Below are 16375 nucleotides of genomic sequence, written 5' to 3'. Positions count from 1 at the left end.
TCTTGCCGAGCGGAGCGCAGAGGAGAGCCAGGGATGGGGAGGGGAGGGGCGAGCAGGTCGGGAGGTGAGGGGACAGAGGGAGTCGAGGGAGGAGGTGAGTGAGGAGAAGAGGGTGGAGGTAGCAGAGTCTACGGAGAGTTGGGAAAAGGAGTCGATAGGAGGGAGGTGAGAGAGAGCAGTGGAGGCAAGGACAGAGGGGGAGAGAGAGCGGAGGTTACGGCGAGAGGTGACAGTGGGGGTAGGAGGAGCAGGGAGAGGGGGGAGAGACAGAGAAAAATAGATGAAATAGTGATCAGAGAGGTACAGGGGGGTGACAGAGAGGGTGGAGGGGCAGCAGGCCCTGGAGAAGGTGAGGTCCAGTTGACGGCCAGCTTTGTGGGTAGGAGGGGACTGTTTTTTAGTGCAGGTACAAAAAAGGACAACAGAGGCCCACTATGAGCAAGTATTACACTTGAGTTTTACCCCAGATGTTTTCTTCAGCTACACAGTCATGAAACATGCAGCACATCCAACTTTGTTCTATAGTCAGTAGTAGCTCCAATCTGACTGCAATGATTTATTCAGTATATTCAATTACTTCTATTAATTCTTAAATTGCACTTTATTTTGATGAAATATGGAATATTGTTTGGGTTTTTACTTGTTTTACAATTGAATAGTATGTTACTGTAGAATAACACCAACATAGATACAATCAGACCCAACATAACAGGTAGTAGTTTCCTGTTAATTCCCACCCTTCAGTCTAAGTTATATTCAGGCTGTCTATGAATCTGTAAATCTCAGAAATAGTGATAATAATACCACAAGAGGGAGCTCATGGTTGAATAAGAGGTTGAGGCTGGGACTGGGACTGATTTTCAAAAGCCAACTAATCCATCTTTTATGTTCAGGTTTCTTTCATCTCATTACTAGCCCTTAAATTTGGTAAAACCAAGTGTTTTCATCTCACAGCACCAACCTTTTGTATTTTGTATCTACCTTTCGTTGCTGTTACTAGTAAAAATGAACAAAACAACACTCTAAAATGTCCATTACAAATGTACAGAAGTGCCCTAGTGCCAATTAAAAAATAAAAATAAAAAAAATACGCAGGACTTTCTAACTCCTACGTAGGACTTTCGAACTCCTACGCAGGACTTTCGAACTCCTACGCAGGACTTTCGAACTCCTACGCAGGACTTTCGAACTCCTACGCAGGACTTTCGAACTCCTACGCAGGACTTTCGAACTCCTACGCAGGACTTTCGAACTCCTACGCAGGACTTTCGAACTCCTACGCAGGACTTTCGAACTCCTACGCAGGACTTTCGAACTCCTACACAGGACTTTTTTTAAAACGTCTTACATAGGAGCTATAAAGTTCTATGTTGAAGATACAAAGTCCTACGTAGTAGATAAAAAGTCCTACATCGGAGATATAAGGAAGGATTTTCAAAAGGGCGTAAATGATAACTCAAGAAATTGATATGTACAATTGATTTTGGCATTTTCAAGTCTATGCCTATTTCGATATTAAATAATCATCCTAATGTGATTTCCAAAATTATGTTGCTTTACGAAATAATGTTAATATCTTAACGAGCAGTGCTTCTTGCGACTATTTCTTTTGTTTGCATGGGAATTTAAAAGCAAATCCGTGTTAATTGTTATCATTTATCAGGAGCTAATTTGCACTTGGAAAAGGAGAGTTTTAATTAACAAAAGACTATAACTCACCTTGAAACAGAAATGTAACAGATAATTGGCAGTAGGATGCTTACGTACAAATGCACTATTGCCAAAACAGGTAAGCGACAGTAAATATTTTTGCAACTAGTGGATTAACTAAGCAATACATCTCCTATGTAGGACTTTCTAACTCCTACGTAGGACCTTTCTACCTCTTACGTAGGACTTTCTATCTATAAAAACACATCAAAGTCTGAAACCTGCTGCCTTAAACCCTCATGCAAAACGGTCTCACAATAACTCAGGGCAACAAAAGAACACACACTCATGAGCTGGTTGTGGATTTTTATGCAGTGTGTGCTTGTGTCTGCTACATGGTTGTGGATAGAAGCTGTTGTGTGTTTTTTGATGCAATGTTAAGGGGTAGGACAACACACAATTTGACACCTCAGAGCTCTTTGGAATTTCAAGAAGAGAATATCATAATCTCTAGGACAGACCTGTTATCCTCAGTGGCACAAAGGCACATTTCTGTTATCCTCAGTAGCACAGAGGCACATTTCTAGAGGGGGGTGTATGGACTGTTTTCTGGTGGCACTAGGTTGTTCCAATGCTCATTTGTGTACACTTTTTCTTGGGCTGACCTTTCTAGAATAAAATATGTGCACAGACATACTGTATCCTGCAGTAAGGTCATTGAAAGGGCAGGACTGGGGGTCTTCTCCAGTCTGCTAGCAGATAAACCCTTATTCAGAGGGGGCACTGGAACTGCTGCTATGGTTTATAATGACCGATTTGGTACCTGAGTGTCTATGAAATTGTAATGAACTAATATTATCTTTTAAATGAAGTGTGAGCTTTTTTATTTATATGCCGTTAGAGCAGAAAAATGAGCCGGAGCAGAGATGGGAAGGAACAGAAGCCATGAATTAACTGCTCCCAAACGAGCGGCACAGCTTGTCTCAGGATGAACTTAGCACTTAGAAATGTTTGACCTGATGTGCCAGTTGGATATTTAAATCAGACTTATTTAACTGTTTTTTCTACTGATCGTGTCATTTGAAAACGGGTGCAGGCAGCAGAATAAATTTGATATCCTTATAGGTCAGATTTTGCATAAGTACGAGACATATCCTTACAGTATTAACCTTTACCCTGTAGAAATTGCAGCAATGAAACACGAGGCTTCCATTTACAGATAACAACAACTGCACATGTTTTCATCAATGCAAAGGGACACTGACACTGCCAACTGTAAACTGTAGACTGCCAACATATTCAATTACAGGTTTGTTTTAATGTGTCCAAAAAAGATCATTATAGATTGCTGAATGCTGATGATTTTATGAGAACCAGAAATGAATATGTTTTTGGTCAATTATGATTAACAAAGATAAATAAGTATTTTTCCTTTTCATGTACTAAAATGTATTTTCAAAGCACGTGAATGACAGAACAAGGTGCACTGACGGTCAATGTGTTTGTTTCTTAAATGTTGCATTGAAAGTGTCCGCCTGTCTGTCCATCCATCTGTCAGTTCACCGTCACACTGTAACAGGTGAACACCCTTCACCAAACCTTTATTATACACCTCGTCTCCTATAGGTGTTTGGGATCGCATTTGGCTATAATCCGATACATTTGAGATATACTGTAGATATTTTTAATCTGTACATTCACTCTTTCACTTTCTTACTGTCAGCAGTCCAAATGCATTACATCATTACTTTATGCTGTATCAGCCTAATGCACGTGTACAGAACACAGAGAGTGGTCAGAATTACTCAAATTAGGTTAGGTTCTACAGCAAAACTTTTTGTCTGTTATACACATAGCAATGTTAGCCTTTTGTTCTTGAGAATGCCCAACATGATTGCAACGCAATAATAACAGCTGGGTGTGAAAACTAATCACTGGATTAACCCTTTTGCTCTGGCGAACATTCAACCTGTTGGAGGTCTGACTGACATAACGTGACTTTCGGTTTGTGTATCAGGACAAATATCCATTGAAAGGATACAGTATTATACTTTCTAAACAGCATAGAGTCTGGAGATTGTCAAGAGAATTATGTTTTCACTCTATGATGAACGATGATGTAATGGTGATGTTAGACGGTCATTTTAAGCTGTTTAAACAACCATTGGTTGCTTACCAAATGACTGACGTCTCCAAAGGCTCGAACGACCAATCAGGGATGGTTTTATATTCTTTCAAAACGAAAGTAAAGTTAGATAGACAGAAAGCTAGATGAGTGAGCTTCTAGCTTACAAAAATATAATACTAAATCATCCAAAATGTTTATAAACCCAAAAATAAATTTACAAAATATTAACTGTAGTGAAATATTCACGGATGACTCTCCAATCAAAATGCATTTCACTAAAGCCCCAGGACAATAGAAATACCTTTTATTATGAGGTGCAGCACTTCAGTATCTTGGTTTCTGTTTTGATTACTGTATTTACTATTTTAATTTTTAAAATTTTAAAGCATAGCATTACAGGAGAGCATACTAAATTGCTTTATATAACCAAGAATGCTTACCGATCCTAAAGAACATGTATATTTTTTTTTTTACAGAAAATGTTGATGAGTTGACAGATCTATCTGATGGTGAACTTCTTCATATTACGCACCCGTCAAACAATTTGGTGTAAAATGAAACCCAGACACGGTATTTATACAATTCTTTCTGGTCTTACTCCCTGAGAGTTGTGGCTATCATTGACAACACTGTTACAGTTTTTAGGGAGAAGATCAGTAAATTACACTTATGGTGATCAAATTTTTATTTCAAAATGAGAACTACAATACAGTAATTCAAAACAACAGAACATTCCCATTTTCCCCCATACCCCCTCCCCCCTCACACACACAAAGAACTCAGAGAATCTACAGCTGCTCCCCAGGTCTGTAAAGCTCCATTTAAATAATGTCAAGGAATGCAAGGGTCAATTAATGCCAGAGTTAACATATTTTTTTAAATTCAAACTAGATAATCATAGGCTATATTTCATCATAGAGTAAAAACGTTATTCTATAGATAATCTTCAAACTCTATTCTGTTTATAAAAGTATACTATGGTATACTTTCAGAGGATATTTGCCCTGATACACAAGCCGAAAGTCACGTTATGTCAGTCAGACCTCAAACAGGTCGTATGTTTGCCGGAGCAAAAGGGTCAATCTGTCATGATGGAATAGATTATATTCAAAGTTTATATAGCCAAGAATTAACTGGATTACTAGTAATATTTTGAGACCTGTAGTCTTTATAGTCTATTATTATTATTATTATTATTATTATTATTATTATAGACCCCTGTGTGATGTTCAGTCACCAAAGTAGTATTAATAATTGAATTATTGAGATGAAGAATGCTATATGTGCAATTTTAGCAGAGATTGTCTTAATCTGTGTTGTGGATGCTTTAATTGCCAACAGGCCTCAAAGGCACTCTCAGAACCATGGATAACCTTCAACTACATCTGGTACACCACAGTGTCACCATTTACCTGTCCCCCTGCAGACTCTGCCTCTAGTGGATGTAAGGAAAAGAACACATAGGGCTCTATTAAAAAAAAACAAAAAAAAAAAACTTTAAAAGAATGTTTTAGTTAGGACTGTTTTATTATTATTCCAGTAAAGATGGCTGTACACAAAACCTTCAATTGTTTGAGACAGGGTTAGTTAGTTTATGCCCATCTTTTAAAGCACTCTTTAACCTGAAGGAATGTTTATAAACATGCCTTAAAACATTCTTTTAAAAGTTTTGTGAATAGGACCTATATAGCAAACGTGGTATTTATCCCCATCAACAGGGGGACAGGCTAATGTACTGAAAGGTTAGACATAGTTCTGAGAGCTATACTGAGGGTGCAGGGGTTCTAAAATACAAAATTAATCTAAACCAAAGAAGAACACTGTACGTAAATACCTGTCTCTTAATACACAGCAGTGAAGCCTTGAATATGATATGAACGACCATTTGGAAAAGCACATAATGATGGTACAAAGCACTGTGATTGGCTATGTACTGCATTAGCAATGAAGGTGTTAAAACAATCTCCCAACCTCATTATGTGCTTTTCACACCTATTCATTCTAAATGTATATCTATTTGAATGTCTGCGACCCTCAATTACTAATTTGTTATAGCAATATTAATTAATGGTTTTGCTTCATGGCGGGTGAAATGCTGTTTATATTGAGTGAGACAGATTAGTAGGAGTTGAAGACTAGAAAAACAATCTGTAAACTGGTCTCTGGCAGCTGGGGGTCACCTTGATGTGTCTCAAATGATTTTTAATTCTCATCTCATGTAAGAAAATTGCATTGCTAAATGACTCCAATGACAGCCTTCAGATAATACAATATTTTAATCACTGTGTGGTGAATGCAATGTTATGTAGCAGATGGGGGGGGGGGCTCTCTGAATTTGATGTGAAACGAGACGTTTCCTCTTGGTCAGCCTGTCTTGGGTGAACAGTTTATTTTAACAAACTGGAAACCTCAAAGTTTGTCACTGTTTTAGGTCACTGTTCTTCAAGCACACTGTAAAATACACACTATAGACTCGCTGCTTGTTTACCCAAGTGGTTCTGTGTTTGTTTTCTTCTGGCAAATCATTGGAGTGCTCGGGTACTTAAAGGCTTGTCCAAGGACAGGCAGAGCGAAACCTGGTTTATTAGCTTTCTTTGTGTAATTAAGCTGACATGAATAACAAACTGCAACACATAAAACTACTCATCTTATGTTCCGAGGACAAGCAATAAACAAAGTCAAGCAATGCCAGTGGGACAGAGAGGAAGAGTGACTGACATTCTGAACTCTCGCTCAACTCATGAGTTCTTTCCAGTACTTTTCTAATCTCTTGCTTTCCTCTTTGTAACAGTTAGCTGCATCCATGGCTTTTTTTCCATGGCTGTTCTTCATTCTTTTTGTCTTGTGTCGCAACATCTTAAAATACTAACGTTTAAAATAGCTGTCCACCATCTGCTTTGTAATGTGAATGTGCAATTTACTTCCATTCATTTTTCATTTTATTGGTATGTTGCTTATTATTATGTATTTGTTTCAATAGGCAAATAATTTCAAAAAATAAAATGTTTGCTTTCTTGTGTTTGATCATCTCAATGTTTTTCAGCAGGGATGGGCATGTGTGCAGCGTGGCATGAAGTCATCTTGAGGATTCCATTTTTCATTTAAAAGTAGAAGAGTATTGCAGATGTCCTTGTGCATATATGTCTGGAGCAACTCATAGTGGCATGGTGTTTCCCCCTGGAAAATATGAATCCTTGTGCCAGGATTCCTCATTATGGGTCTCTGGCTGTCGTCTTTCTTTCATTTCTCTCTGAAGGTGCCCTTCCCTTTCAGGCTGATTTTCCCCTCTCTCTCCAAATCTCTTAAGACAGTATCTCTGGGATGTTCTTGCTTGAACCCTTTTAAACAGTTTCCAAGGTTATTGTACTACAGCATGCCAGCTTATAACAGATGTAGTTTATACAAGTATTTATTTTCACACTCCACATTAGACACATTCAATATGTAATAAATACATATAACCTGGCTTTCTATTAGGTCTCACGGGTAGAAGACAAACCAGCATGGATCATCCAGATCTATTCACAACACAATCCAATATCTATTAGGTACAATCAGATCCTTTCATGGGCGTAAAGCTCTCCACTCACACCAATGAGCACTTTACATTTCAGAACAGGGAAAAATTAGAATAATACATTTAATTCTGTTACTTTTTCTGTTTTCATATTAAATCAGTGTTCATAGATGTCCAGATTAAACACATAAATAGGCCATAAATATAATGAAAATTACAATATATTGGCAATTACACCTCTAAAAACACACAAGTAATCTAATTAAAAAGCAACTGTGTTTTCTCTGCTGTAGAAGCCCAAGAACAAACATTTTTCTTCAATTAACATGCTTTCCAGATGAACAGATCACTGAACAGATTTTGTTTACACGCAGCTCTGGCTTTCCAACAAACACAAACATTTGCGTGTTTTGCTAAAATTAGCCACACTTTTATATCTAAAGTAAATGTTTCATTCCCCCCCCCCCTGCCACTCCCTTCCCTTACTCCTCCCAAGTAATTAGAAATTGGACCCTGTACCCTGCTTAACTCTGTGGTGCCGCTGTATTATTTAATTATATACAACACAAAGAGTGCAGAGCCTGCCAATACCTAGCTGGTTATGCTCACCTGTGGTAAATGAGGGCATCTATTCCTGCTGGGCGTATGGCTGGTTTTCCCCTCAGGTGCCAACCTGATGTTAAAGAGGGCTTGTAGAGCCGTTTGTGCTGCCTGGGCCTTTGCCAGCTTCTTACTGCGTCCAGAGCCTTCAAATGTTCCCCCATCAACCCTCACTGCCATTACAAAACTCTTGATGTGTTGCCTCTCCACAGCCTCCGAGAGGCAAATGTACCTCAGCCCTGGTCGCAGCTCATTTAGCAGCACCACTGGGTTCTTCTCGCACTCTGCTGGGGCTGCCATCTTGTGCTTGTTTTGTTTGGCTTGGACCATTAAGTCCAACGTGTGGCGGAGTAATCTCCCATGTCGATAAGCACTGGAGATCAATTCATTTTCTGTGGGCCTGTAGCACGGGTAGTTGTTGCTATGTGCAGACGACTCAAACTCTTTGAACAGAGTGTCTGGGAAGTCGGCCTGGTCAGAGGTAAAGTCTGTTGACGGGTTGCTGAGGTTTCCCATCGCAAAGTGGGCCTGAGAAGCGTTTGGAAACTGTACAAAAGACTTGAGGGCCAGCTCAGCGGCCTTCATTTTTGCCTTCTTTTTTGTAGGCCCTGTGCCTTCAAAGGTGAGTCCGTTTACCTCCACGGAGATGGAAAAAACAGGGGCGTGCACAGGTCCAGTCTGGGAGACCATTTTGTACTGTAAGCCCGGTTTTAGCTCATTGAGTTGAACCAGGGCGTTCTTTGGTATGACTGACCAGGAGAGTTTCTTACAGATCAGCTGCAGTTTGCAGAGGTGTCCGTTGTTTCCTTCAAGAGGCCTTTTCCTTTTTAGACCTGAAGTCCCGCCCCTGGATATATCTGTGCAACAAAATGGCTGCCGGTCCCCGGTAACAATGGAACATTCCTCCAGATTGCCTACATTCCGATTCTCCTTCACTTCTGCACTGCTGGTACCTGTTTGACAAAAACACAAAGATAAAATGCAAAAAGAAACACACACAACCTTATGCGCTAAATTTATTATCTAGAATTTAAAAATATTACTGCATATTGGTGTTGCAAGGAAACATTTTAATGTTTCTTTTAAAAAATAGTCAAATCCAATTTTGAACTTTACTATTTTACTAAGTAGTCAAAAGCATAATAAGTATGTTATACTGTAATTTATATATATATATATATATATATATATATATATAAAAGAAAGGCATTTATTTCCATCTAATAACACATCCGGGTCACTAAATATAATGTCCTAAAGCTTTCAAAGACCTTTCCTACACCTACATCAGACTCAGACCTTTCACATTCCCTGTACAAATCCCCCCCAAAAATGAATTACAGCTTAAATGATTTTGTAATCTTTGATGAAACTGGCTTTGATTAAAAGCAGTGTGTTTTCCTGTTTTGAGCACAAAACCCCAATCCCCTTATAATTGAAGGATAGTGTACGGTGTTAAAGGTTCCTGGAACAGAAAGCTGGCTGAAACCTTTTTATTCTTCGATGAAATCCTGGAAGCTTTAATAGTGTCTCTAATGCAGCCAAATGCAAAACTGTACATTTAGACAACATCGTTTTGTCAGATGGCTGTGTAATTTTGAATATGTTATCTTTAGATTACCTGTGCTGTATATATAAATGTGTTTTTTTTGCCCCTTCCACTGACTTAAAATCATCAAGGGGATGTGGTCAGACACATGCCTTTGAGCTTTAAAATTACCAAATGGACACAAGGAAACTTCATGGGCTTAAAGCAGATTTTTTATTTTTCTATTTATTATTTCTTAAGATTCATTCATGAGATTTTGGTAAAGGAAATATTTTAATATGTAAAGCTTTTTTCCAGGAGTATCATGTACAATTATTTTTCTATAAAAGGGGAACAACTACAGGAGCCTGAGGAAAGCGTGTCAGTTTATGCACAGAAGTGCTGCAGATATGTGTTCAGTTTGTCCTGGGGCCGAGGATGTTCCTTATTTTCACTGTACAAATTGATACGCTGTCTTGTGACCGCTATGCTGTAGTTCTCACCTTTTTATTAAAGCGGAACCTCGGAAGGGAAATCAATTGGGCAAACAAAAGAAGAATTATGAAAAACAGCCAACAGTGCTGAAACTCCTTCAGGTGTATCCAGGTAAAAAAAAAAAAAAAAAAAAGGTTTAAAAAAAATGTTTTGAAAAAAAGATTCTGCACGATACAAACTTCCTAAAGCAGCAGTGCTTCCTAAATCAGGATTCCTCTGATTAAATAAAATCACTAAATCATTCTTATACAGCATTGAACATTTTAATATTTAATACGCATGCTTAAGGCATCTTGATATTTGTATTTAGCTGTCAAAAGTAATTTCATTTGAATGGCTTTAAAAACCTATTATCTGAAGACCTGAGTATTCAGCTGCATATATGAACGGGACTTATTTAGCATGCTGTTTATAAAATATATCACCATCAGAATTCTCCAGGAGGTTTACTTACATTAGCACTATATATTGCTTTTAATAGTACATCCATTTGTTCAAATACTTATATATTTATCCTATTCCACCCTTACAGTTTACAGCTGTCTAAACTTGTAAAGTTATCACATAACAGAATAGTTACTGCTCTGTATCGTTCCCTTGGCTGAATCTATGGGTTTTATTCAATTGATCTAAGCTTTGGCAGATACATTGTTTGAATATGGAGGTTATAGAAGAGAAAAACAAAAAACACTATAATAGTGCAAGTGAGTCTCTTCAATGTTTTTGTGTTCATAGAAATAGTGTAACAGCAGCAAGGAGGTAATTAAATAATTACATTGTTTTTACCCTACCCTCCATTTAGATCACATGAATACACTCCTACATCTCTACAGTACACAATGTTACAGGAATTCCAAAAAAGCAGACAATAAAAAAAACACTTTTTTATACAGGTCATATTCTTTTAGTTTACGACTGACCTAAGCAAGTCATTGCCGTAAAAGAAACATAATGGCATTTCTGAAATAAAATGAAGGTATTGGTAACTGTCAGTGAGTTCACCTCCTCCCACTGACAGAGGTAAAACCCTGGCTCAGAACAGTTTGTTCTGTCTAGGTATCAAAGGCCAGCTGACTGGCAGAGCAGTTAGCACTGACGTCTTGAAATTGGGAGGTGTTCTGTTTTAATTCCCAGCTGGGGTTGACTCAGCCTAGCTCTGAGGCCGATATGAGAATCTGAGGCAGTCTAGCTGACAATCTGGAGGAAAGGTAAATAAATGTAAATCCAGCTTGGTTAGAACAGAATACTGCACTGGGGGGAAGGGAGGGTGTGCCAGTCATTGACAATGTTTTTTTTCTGGAGACAAGACTGGGGCTGTCAGCTGTAAAGAGAATAGCCTAACAAGGCAGTCGTCCTCAGGTAACCTTAGCTGCATTCAACATTTGTAGCCTGCAGTTCAGAGATGTGTTCTATAGAGCACTATTTGTACCATTATCTTAACACACACACAGTAGGTATAACTGCATTGTACAAAAACACTTATTTCAGGATGTTTTGGACAAAGGTCTTTCTACAGCTGAATATATATATATATATATATATATATATATATATATATATATATATATATATTATATAAAACCTTTAGAAGGACTAGTATATAGAAGGTTGACTTTTTAGTGGACCCCCTCCACTAAAAAGTCTACTCAAAACAGAAAGCCATTGTATGTATATGTCTTTCAACAAAGAAATGAGTGAGCCTGGAATATTCCATGATAAAGGATATCGAGATGAGAAGCTGTTTACAGGATGGACTCTGCAACTCCAGGCTTGTCAGTTCAAACACTTGCTGTTCAGTACACTGAACATTTTGCCTTGTGATAATACAAGAAAGCCATGTTCAGCAAATACTGTATTTATGAAGTGGTTATGTGTTGATATTGCAGATATACCATAAAGCATATTATATAAAACAGGCTATGGTTTCTTATGAAAGTGTAATGTAGTAAATGTATAGCAAAGTGTAATAAAAGCATAGTATAAGCATTGTAAAGAATAGGTAATTATTATAAAAAACAATGAGGTATGGTAAAGCATATTAACAAACAATGCAAACCAGGGTAAACTATGGTAAATGCATAGCATGCCCATGGGAAAAGCATGTGAGTGTTTATGATGCTTGTTTTTTTTTAAAAATATATTCTTTTACTAGGGCACGCCTCCATTTTAAAAATTAGATTTAATCCCATACGAGTCTTTAACAAATACAATCTAAAACGGGGCAGCAGTGTGGAGTAGTGGTTAGGGCTCTGGACTCGACCGGAGGGTTGTGGGTTCAATCCCCAGTGGGGGACACTGCTGTTGTACCCTTGAGCAAGGTACTTTACCTAGATTGCTCCAGTAAAAACCCTACTGTATAAATGGGTAATTGTATGTAAAAATAATGTGATATCTGTATAATGTGAAATAATGTATAATGTAACATCTTGTAACAATTGTAAGTCGCCCTGGATAAGGGCGTCTGCTAAGAAATAAATAGTAATAATAATAAAACGTGTAAAGATGTCTTTCAATCCCTGATTTACTGGTAGGAGTCAAGGAGTGTGTGTGTGCGGTACGCTTTATCACACAGAGTTCTGGTGCTTATTCTTCACTGACCTGATCTGATAAATACTTCACACTAAAATGATGTAGGTAAGAATAATTTATTAAGAGAAAGGGATCAAATCAATAGCTGTCACAAACACCGTATTTCTACACTTAAACGATGGCATTAAATATGCAGTGCACTGCTAGTACAAGGACAATAAAATCAAATACTGGCAATAAAACAGGGCCAACAGGGAAAGCGATCTGTGTTGATCCTTACAAAATCGACCGTGTTTCACAGACAATTTAATTTGATCTAATACAGATAATTGAATTTGATCTAATGTAACTGAGTTCTATGTGTCAGTGTACAGTATATCATGTGCTAATGTAACTCTGTGAGTTCTGTGTGTCAGTGTACAGTATATAATGTGCTAATGTAACTGAGTTCTGTGTGTCAGTGTACAGTATATAATGTGATAATGTAACTGAGTTCTGTGTGTCAGTGTACAGTATATAATGTGATAATGTAACTCTGTGAGTTCTGTGTGTCAGTGTACAGTATATAATGTGCTAATGTAACTGTGAGTTCTGTGTGTCAGTATACAGTATATAATGTGCTAATGTAACTCTGAGTTCTGTGTGTCAGTGTACAGTATATGATGTGCTAATGTAACTGTGTGTTCTGTGTGCCAGTGTACAGTATAGAATGTGCTAATGTAACTCTGTGAGTTCTGTGTGTCAGTGTACAGTATAGAATGTGCTAATGTAACTCTGTGAGTTCTGTGTGTCAGTGTACAGTATAGAATGTGCTAATGTAACTCTGTGAGTTCTGTGTGTCAGTGTACAGTATATAATGTGCTAATGTAACTGTGAGTTCTGTGTGTCAGTATACAGTATATAATGTGCTAATGTAACTCTGAGTTCTGTGTGTCAGTGTACAGTATATAATGTGCTAATGTAACTGTGTGTTCTGTGTGCCAGTGTACAGTATAGAATGTGCTAATGTAACTCTGTGAGTTCTGTGTGTCAGTGTACAGTATATAATGTGCTAATGTAACTCTGTGAGTTCTGTGTGTCAGTGTACAGTATATAATGTGCTAATGTAACTCTGTGAGTGCTGTGTGTCAGTGTACGGTATATAATGTGCTAATGTAACTCTGTGAGTTCTGTGTGTCAGTGTACAGTATATAATGTGCTGATGTAACTCTGTGAGTTCTGTGTGTCAGTGTACAGTATATAATGTGCTAATCTAACTGAGTTCTGTGTGTCAGTGTACAGTATATGATGTGCTAATGTAACTGTGTGTTCTGTGTGCCAGTGTACAGTATATAATGTGCTAATGTAACTGTGAGTTCTGTGTGTCAGTGTACAGTATATAATGTGCTAATGTAACTCTGTGAGTTCTGTGTGTCAGTGTACGGTATATAATGTGCTAATGTAACTCTGTGAGTTCTGTGTGTCAGTGTACAGTATATGATGTGCTAATGTAACTCTGTGAGTTCTGTGTGTCAGTGTACGGTATATAATGTGCTAATGTAACTCTGTGAGTTCTGTGTGTCAGTGTACAGTATATAATGTGCTGATGTAACTCTGTGAGTTCTGTGTGTCAGTGTACAGTATATAATGTGCTAATCTAACTGAGTTCTGTGTGTCAGTGTACAGTATATAATGTGCTAATGTAACTCTGTGCGTTCTGTGTGTCAGTGTACAGTATAGAATGTGCTGATGTAACTCTGTCATTTCTGTGTGTCAGTGTACAGTATATAATGTGCTAATGTAACTGAGTTCTGTGTGTCAGTGTACAGTATATCATGTGCTAATATAACTCTGTGCGTTCTGTGTGCCAGTGTACAGTACAGAATGTGCTGATGTAACTCTGTGAGTTCTGTGTGTCAGTGTACAGTATATAATGTGCTAATGTAACTGAGTTCTGTGTGTCAGTGTACAGTATATAATGTGCTAATGTAACTGTGTGTTCTGTGTGTCAGTATACAGTATATAATGTGCTAATGTAACTCTGTGAGTTCTGTGTGTTAGTGTACAGTATATAATGTGCTAATGTAACTCTGTGAGTTCTGTGTGTCAGTCTACAGTATATAATGTGCTACTGTAACTCTGTGAGTTCTGTGTGTCAGTGTACAGTATATAATGTGCTAATGTAACTCTGTGAGTTCTGTGTGTTAGTGTACAGTATATAATGTGCTAATGTAACTCTGTGAGTTCTGTGTGTTAGTGTACAGTATATAATGTGCTAATGTAACTCTGTGAGTTCTGTGTGTCAGTCTACAGTATATAATGTGCTACTGTAACTCTGTGAGTTCTGTGTGTCAGTGTACAGTATATAATGTGCTAATGTAACTCTGTGAGTTCTGTGTGTCAGTCTACAGTATATAATGTGCTAATGTAACTCTGAGTTCTGTGTGTGTGTCAGTGTACAGTATAGAATGTGTAGGGAGAAACTCAAGGGATACAAACAGAGATCAATCTATATTTAAGTGTTTTGTGTATCAAGCGATGCAACTTTAAAACCAAATAACGATCTGCTGTGAAAAAGATTTTTCAGGGATGAATACAAAATGTACAATGTTCACTCCTTAATTCATACACATGGGACTCCATCCTTCTTCAGTGCATTTTAACATGATTTCATTTATTTGAAATTATTCCAAACTACAAAACCATGGAATCATGTTTTTTCCCTTCTTTTATATTCATCAATGTTTTCATCACTCAGGAATATAAGATTTTGCTGGTGGTACATTTATGCATGCCAATTGCTTTTATTAAAAAATAAAAGGAAACGATTAAGGAGAAAGTGACTTACTTAAATGATCTTCCTCCTCAGTGCTCGTAGTCCCTGGACTCAAATACTTGAAAGGACCAATGAAAGCAGAAAGCATGCTTACTTTCTCTGAAAGAAAAATAAAACACAATCACCATTTAAGTATAAAACAAACCCTGAAATTAAAAAGGTTTTGAGTCCCTGTGGCTTATGTAGAAAATGCTGACAAATGTCTGGGCGATTTCACTTCATCAGATACAGCTTTTAAAGAAGCGGAGAAGCTGTCAAAAAACACCCAATTGGAAATGTACTGCCTGTTCCAGAATAATTCTACTGTATAATCATGTTTTAGCTCAGCCCTTAGTTATATGAGCACCCAATCAGCGTAATCTACTTATTTTAGAAGTTGTTTAAAAGCCATCTCATGGTTTATGTATTGTAAACATGTGGGTTTATGTATTGTAGTGATACTGTAAAAAGAAGGTTAAAGCCCCTTGGTTATCTGCAGTTTCTCAATTCGGTGTATTACTCTATCTATTACCAAAGAACGAAAACGAAAGCTTTGTGTCTGTACTGTAGTTTCAGGTTTCGGTGATCTGTGTTTGTTTTCTCAGTGCACAGGTTCACATTAAGGATGTAATATGGTTCAGCGGTTTCAGCACAGGCAGTATACAATTGACAAGCTGAACGGATAAGCTTCTCTGAATCTGAACAGTTCTTAATGATCAAGAGTTTTAATGGTCTCATGGAAGAGTGTGACAGAGACGGAATGATTCTTGGTGATAAATCTCCCTCCCGACCTGTGAGGGTGCTGTGTAAAGGGAACAGAGTGCCCTGGACTGGATGGTCTGACAATTCATTCCCTGGGTTAGGTGGAAGTCGGCCATCTAGAAAGAGGACACAGCTGCGGTACATTAAGTCATCGCTCCAGAGGGAAAGCGATGTGGCAACCGGGGATTGGAGGAGAAACGGTTGCACTCGCTAACCAAGGGGGCGTGACTGAAGGTACAAGAAGCGGACGTGGCTAGGTGATCTGTTCCTTTGTAATGGTTAAGCTGAACCAGAAGGACTACTGTGGAATTATCATGAGTGTTTTGTATGTTTTGTCGTGTCTAAAATCTACTTGCTTGTTGCAATTAGACG

At 37.9% G+C, this 16375-nt stretch overlaps 1 protein-coding gene across 1 annotated transcript in view; it reads right to left on the bottom strand.

Moving 5' to 3' along the window:
* Positions 1-16375, bottom strand: part of LOC117399895 (double-stranded RNA-specific editase B2-like) — a 179920-nt gene that overhangs the window by 42139 nt on the left and 121406 nt on the right. The window contains exons 2-3 of the mRNA XM_059023284.1: positions 15275-15361; positions 7905-8848 (exon numbers count right to left, since the gene is read on the bottom strand). Of these exons, the coding sequence (XP_058879267.1) occupies positions 7905-8848; positions 15275-15361 (1031 nt within the window). The remainder of the gene's footprint in view (positions 1-7904; positions 8849-15274; positions 15362-16375) is intronic.

This window comes from Acipenser ruthenus, chromosome 4 (assembly GCF_902713425.1).
Source record: "Acipenser ruthenus chromosome 4, fAciRut3.2 maternal haplotype, whole genome shotgun sequence".
Lineage (NCBI taxonomy): Eukaryota > Metazoa > Chordata > Actinopteri > Acipenseriformes > Acipenseridae > Acipenser > Acipenser ruthenus.
The sequence above is the reverse complement of the archived record's forward strand: the minus strand, read 5'-3'. Positions and strand labels throughout refer to the sequence as shown.